The following is a 6937-nucleotide window of genomic DNA, read 5'->3' as shown; positions in this document are numbered from 1 at the left end:
GCTGAAAAAATCATGTTTGAGTGTAAATGCAGTTTGCAGAAAATTCCCCGCTCAAAAGTTTTTGTCTCTTACGCTGATTTCTTCTTTTAACATTGTGAAGCTCTACTTAGAACCTTCTTAAGATCCAATAGTGCAAAATGCAAATTCTTGCAATTCTTTGACTGGTCTTAAGATTTTGATCAGGAGTGTATATAAATATGTGTGTGTATATGTGTAGAAACAGACATAAGATGATGGACAAGGATATATGCTGCAGACATAATAAGTGAATATATATCTCGTAAATGAGAGACATATGGGGACATTGGGTGGGAATGGGATGGGAGTGGGATATTAATAATGAAAAATAAAAAAAGGAATAAATAATGGTTGATTTATTGATACTTTGATAGGCATGACTAGTTGTGTTGACCAATATTCTTGATGGAAACATGTTATTTTGATTTTTTTATCTGTTGTTTCTTAACAATGTATCAAGATCTAGTTGTCTGTCATGCATTATGGAAATGAATAAAAATTAAAATAAAAACTTTTCAGTACCTTTGATGTGAGCTTTTTGAAGTCACAAAGTGTTTATCATGTTATAATTTTCTCATATTGTGTCTATAAGTTACATGATTTGGTAGTTTCTCACTTAGATATTAGTTGGCAACTCAATCTTGAGTCAATATTGCAGGAAAATACACAAATTTGTGTTGCAGTCTCACTGAATTCTGAGTGTTTGCAAACACCTATTTTTGTGCGTACAATTTGCAAAACTGTTCTAGGCTGTGCACATTATTTCAGTGCCCACCTCTTCCCACTTTGGCAGTCATTCCACATTTATATTTTCTAGAGTACACTTTAGAAATGAAGATTTATAATTCTTATTTATCATGAATGTGCTTTTTAATCTTGTACGTGTTTTCTGTCAGAGGACAGCTCCTGTGCAGGTGTCAAAATACAACTCTTGCACTCTTGAGACAGGTTGGAGATATCTGCAACAAAATTGAAAAGGGTTAGAGATGCCTGCAACAACTTTGTGACTATTTGGAGAAAGAAATTATCAGATTTTTTTGAACAGTTCAAAACTCAAGCGAAAAGACTGAGCCTCTGTGAGTCATCAAAGAAATTGAGTAACTCCACGAACGTTACTAGACATTCAGAGAGGTACCATCTTAATTCTGCTTTATTTGTTGTATCTTACCATCTTCTTTTAAGCACTGTCTCTTTTTGTTCTACCACCTGATGAGGGAAATGTACATATCTTATAGTAAATAATTGTATACATATCTGTCTCCTTTACCAGGGTTCGATTCATGCTGAAGTTGCTCCAGGGGCTCCACAGGAGAGGAGCAACGACTCCATGATCAGCGAATCTGCTGAAGCCAGTCAGCTCAGGGAAAGGTGACAAATATGCCTTCCCAGTTTATCTGTGAAGGACCACGTCTCTTTCAGATTTGTTAACAGTCAGTTAAAGTTGTTAAAGTCATGAACTTGTTTGGGTTGAAGGCTTCTTGAGGTGGAGCATATTCTGGCAGATGAAAGAGCAAGAAGAGAAACAGCCGAGGAGGCACTGCATCTTGCAGAGGACAGAGCAAAGACGTGAGTAGTTCACAGTGTTTACCATCCCATCCTGGAAAAATACTTGGCGCCGAACTTTAAAATGTGTTTTGTAACACAGCGTCAGTTACAGTCTATCCAGAGACACTCAAAGGGACTTGAGCATTGAAATGGAAACAGAGGAGGAGTGGGAAGCCCTCAGTCTCAACCCAAATCAACCTCTAATAACTAGAAAGGTAAACTATTATTTATTATTCAACTTTTAATGAGGTCAAAAGTGGTCATTTGAATTATGTATATTTGATTGTGTGGATATGTTTTAAAAGAATGAAGTTCAGGTGTCACAACCTCCAAGTTTGGTTTTATTTGTTGTTTTAATGTTGGTCTGCTAACAATTATTTTTATTGTTTATTATTAGCCAGGAGTGGCTTACACAGTTGAATGCATCTGCAAATACACAAATAAAGGAGATTTCTTTATCAGTTCAACAACATAATCACTGCAAAACATAGCAACAGAGCACTGGGAACACAAACCAGGCAGGTATTCCACAAAAAAGGTTCAACAAACTCTGTGTTTATCCATAAATGCTTAGGTGAATTACTCTGTGCAGGAATATCTGAGTTTTTGGTTCCAGAAGGTCTGATTACAACAAGGGTAATAAGCTCTTAACTATCTTAATCTTGAGTTAGGAGTGTGCAAGTCTGCAGTCAAAAGCCATGATCAGTGGAGCTCTGATACCATGATTAACTATAGCAACCATAGGTAAAATAAAGATCTAGGCTGTTTCTGAAAACCAAGGATGCTAAAGACGCACTTGCTAAGTACGCATTGATGCAGTTTAGCTGGAATGAAGGTGCACATGATGTCACAGCTCAGCTAACCTGTAGTCTGTCCCAGAGCTTTAATTCGTGTAGACTGGTTTTACCAATAATTTGATTTTATCATATTTTTATGAAGTCAAGTAACTAAAAAAAATTAAAATCGGCCACGTTCTTCAAAAAAAACAATTATACTGTCAATTACAAAAAAATAGTTTTCACTTTAGGAAGATTTCTGTAAAATTAGATTCTCGGATCAATAAACTGATCATTTTGATTACAAAAATTGCTTAAATTAAACTAAAAAATGATGTTAAGTGACAACGGGTATTCTTTAAATAGATTGATTTATGAGCTTGTAGAATATAAAGAATTTAACTTTTAGTTTCTTACCTGCCTCTGCCTGGATGTGGTTGCTTTATATCTATAGGTCTTTTAAATATTCACCACTAAAAACTAATAAACACTAACTTCATCTTTCTCAAGGTATTATTACCATCTAGAAGTGATACTGTATCATATCTATAGTACGGAAATCTAGTAAAGGAGTTACACAGGCAGCATCTCCTTAACAACAATAAAAAAATAAAGAAGAAATATCTGCATTTGGACGGAGAATTTCTAGGTCCACTTTCCTGATCTCAGACTGGAACTCGAAGTCAAAGTGTGTAGATTTTAGCAGACAAAATATGTAAAGAAGTATTTGTACTTCTATGGAATAAAGAAGAACAAATTAACAGAAATTATTTATCATTTTTGTGGCAATTGTTGTTTGATTGTAGAGATGGTTTAATGAGCAAAATAATTTCTCAGCGCGATGCACAATCGTTTTCTGAGGAGAGCACTTGTCCAGTGTGTTATGTGCAGCTGGAGAATGTTACTGAGACAAATGAGTGAATTTGATAAAGAGCACATTTAATCTAGGCGAGAAAATCCTCTTCCAACATCAAGCGTTATGAAGTAATTCTGCTCTGACTTCGGTTGACTTGATTAAAAATGATCAACTTGAACAGTTTGCTTCAGATGGAAGGAGTTTTCTGGAATGGAAAACTCAGTTCCCCTTAATTTGGGTTTAATTTACTCAGTTTTCTCCTTTAACCCACTTTCAGGAATAGCCCTCTGAACTGCTAGTGTAATTTTTTAACCAATTAATTAAATAATAATTAATTCATTTTTATAAAGATTTTATTGTTTTATTTGATCTGTTTCTCATATTAATTTTGGTATTTTAGTGATTGAGCTGAACTATCATTCCTCCAGGGCATAATGGACTATACAACAAGCATTTTTCATGGTTTTTAAAACAAGAATTAAGTGCACAGCTTTGAATTTATTGTGATTTCTTTCCCTAATCTATACATGGTCAAAATCATACACACTGGGTGGAATATATACATACACCGCCTACTAGTATTTTGATAAATGTTTCTTAGCAAGGTTGGGTTTTGGGAAGGCCATTCCAGAAGCTTAATATTAGCTTGGTTTATTCAATCAGAAACAGTTCTGATGTGTGTCATTATCCTGTTGGAACACCCAACTGTGTTAACCGTCTAGTTAAAAAAATTGGACGTAGTCCTTCATTATTCCATCCACTTTGTACCACAACACAAATCATGCTTGACAGTTAGTACAGCGTTCTTAGGTTTGAAAGCCTGACTTTGACTCATCCAAACATACTACTTCTTATTGACCAAATACAAATACTTCAATCCTTGTCTTGTCTGACCATCAAAATTTTCTTCAGAAGACATTTGTCTTGTGGACAGCTGCAGGTTTCAGTCCAGTTTGAAGGTGTGGGTTTTGGAGCAGGAACTCGTTTCTTGGTCAGTACCCTCTCAGTCTATAGTGAAGTAAAACTGGTTTCTCTGTAGTCAAAGATGCTAGTGTTCCAGCAGTTTCCAGATCATGGCAGGTTTGAGCCTTGGTGGTCCCTGAACATCCAAACAAGTTTCCCTTTCAACTGGATTTCCTTCCACTTTGACTTTGACAACGTAGTGTCATATTCAAACAATTTGTATTTACATATAGTTGTAAGAACTGATAATTTTGGAATCTGAAGTTGTTGATAAAAAGCATCTGAACTTGTGTCCATTAGATTTTAGTTTCTGCAGTGCAAAAGCATGTTTTAAAAGACGTTCAGTCAGTACGAGTATTTGTTTCTCCTTTAAATTTTTTGTTTGTTTGTTTTCTCAGGTAAAAGGTGGAATGGCAGCATGTCGTCGGTGGTTTAGAGGGCGAAGCCTCTACTTCTCCAGACTGCTGACAAGTCGAGCCCGCTCTCGATATTTCTTCCTGGCGTACCTGCTCACGTTACATGTGATTGTCATCATGTGCCTCACTGGTTCTTTGTAGCGAAGTCCTTTAGTTTGACCAACAGTTAAAAGCGTGTTATTGTTTTGTTTCTTGGTCAGTGTGGTGAAAACACTAAAACCAGTAGAGTTACGGTAGTTGGAAAGGCTTTGTGTTCTCTTGCAGGGTCACAGATAGTAGAGTTTCTGTTAGTTAAATGCACATTTATTGCAAGGTGAGACAATAGCTTGGTGCTTTCCTGTGGTTTTTGACCACCATGTGGAAAGTGAAGGTATTTTCTGTTTTGCCCAAGCCTTTTTTTTTTCCTAACCTTTTTAACAGGGAAAACAGTGGCTTCATTGATTTGTTTTAAATGCTTTTACTTTATATTAGAAAAGAGTATCAGAAAATGAACTCATGACATAACCTGATTGTGTAAAAGCCATATCTAGTCTCCATGAAGGCAGCTGAACAGCTCCTGTTTCCATCTCTATTGCCTTTCTGCGCAATCAAATCCATAACACAAACCACCTGCTGCTCCACTCACCTGCCTGATGTCATGAATTGCACATATTCCTGAGTTTAAACTATGCACTGAAACTCCTGATGAAGCTTTGAATCACTACACCTCTCTCACTCTGCTCCCTTTAAAGCCAAAGGTGTCTGTATTCACACTTTGGCAGATTAACTGCTTTCTCATATTTTAAAGTTAGAGAAAGATGAAGATTAAAAAAGTTAAATTAAATTGATTCAGTGTGCGCCACACAAACTGTGTATTTAAGATTTTCCTGTGTTTATGTGCTTTAAGAGAGTTGTTTGTACATTGTATGTATTATATATATATATATATATATATATATATATATATATATATATATATATATATATATATATATATGCGTTTCTATTCTCTCTGGCTGATGTAAGAAGACTTGTACATCTTGATTGTTTAGAATTTAAAAATGTAAGAGTAGAGACTGTGGCTTTATAAAACAAGATCATTTAACAAGTTGCTTTTTTGCTTTAATGACAATAATAAGCATGAATCTGATGCTTCCTGGCTGGTTACCTGATCTAGTTTTATTGAAAAATTGTAATGAACTGTTCAAAATGGTACTTCATCAATGAAAGAACTCATTCTATTTATTGAACTACTGAAAAATGTTAAAACATATTTTCTCTACCGCTTCTATTTTTTAAATGACAGTTGGGCTCATGGTGTCAAGGTTAAACTTTGTGCAATACTGATGACCTCTTTCAGGTCACTTTAATGTCTTAGACACAAGGTAATAAATTATGGTAAAATCAACCTCACTGTTTTTTGCATTTTCTTTCTCATTGCATTAATTTGATTCTTTCTAAAAAAAAAAATTTATTGAAAGCATCCATCCATCCATCCATCCATCCATCCATCCATTCTCTTCCGCTTATCCGGGGTCATGTCGCGGGGGGTTATTGAAAGCAACTTGTACAAAATACTCTAATGGAACTAAAATTGAAACATTTTAGCACTCAGCTTTTCATTGCGGATGACACCAACCAACATATATGAAAAATGACATTTTTCGTACAGCCCTGGTTTGAAAATTCTTGCAGCTTGTTCTCAGCACATCATTTGTGCAAAGCCTTTTTCCTATGGGGTGTTTGAGAACTATTGTGTGACTGGTCAGAAATCTGAAGTGTGTGCATAGAATTAAAGTGGAAATTTTACCTTCTAATTTTTCTGCTGGTATGGAAATTTGTGCAATGGATAGTTTTTAAGAGTGGCTGGTCGTGGAAGTGAAAATCTATAAAACATTTTTAAAGGCATATTAGGACGTAAATGACTAATTTGAGGAAAAAGGAAGCCCAAAGATTGTGCACAGAGTAGAGCATTTGTTGTTAAAATGGCATTACTTTTGCAACAAATTCACAAATGCTAAATGACACATTTAGACAGAGTGGTCCCACTGGGCCCTCCCACAGTCCTGCAGAGTTAGGAGGAGAGATCCTCTCTTGTAAAGAGAAGTGATAAATGCACGGACCAGTTTTTCTGCATCATTTTGTGACAAGATGTTTCTAATATTAGTGATATTATGCAGGTGGAGGAAAGCAGTCCTAGTAACATTTATAATGTGCAAATGAAAACACATGTACCAATCATGAATCACAACAAGGTTCTGACATAAGAACTTGGCAGAACAGCCACCAAGCAGAAAAGTGGTATTGGTCCAGAGCATTGCTATGTATTTTACAAGTACAAATATTTGACGCTGGTATTGGAACACCACTAGTTATGGGGCTAA

At 35.6% G+C, this 6937-nt stretch overlaps 1 protein-coding gene across 1 annotated transcript in view; it reads left to right on the top strand.

The window, feature by feature from the left end:
* The window catches only part of LOC108243983 (golgin subfamily B member 1-like), a 79321-nt gene extending 73360 nt beyond the window's left edge, over window positions 1-5961 (top strand). The window contains exons 29-32 of the mRNA XM_025008966.2: window positions 1289-1386; window positions 1492-1584; window positions 1664-1778; window positions 4557-5961. Of these exons, the coding sequence (XP_024864734.1) occupies window positions 1289-1386; window positions 1492-1584; window positions 1664-1778; window positions 4557-4715 (465 nt within the window). The 3' untranslated portion in view covers window positions 4716-5961. The remainder of the gene's footprint in view (window positions 1-1288; window positions 1387-1491; window positions 1585-1663; window positions 1779-4556) is intronic.
* The last annotated feature ends 976 nt before the right edge of the window (window positions 5962-6937 follow it).

Source organism: Kryptolebias marmoratus, linkage group LG15 (assembly GCF_001649575.2).
Source record: "Kryptolebias marmoratus isolate JLee-2015 linkage group LG15, ASM164957v2, whole genome shotgun sequence".
NCBI lineage: Eukaryota > Metazoa > Chordata > Actinopteri > Cyprinodontiformes > Rivulidae > Kryptolebias > Kryptolebias marmoratus.
Note: the sequence above shows the minus strand (reverse complement) of the source record. Positions and strands in the feature narration are given on the sequence as shown.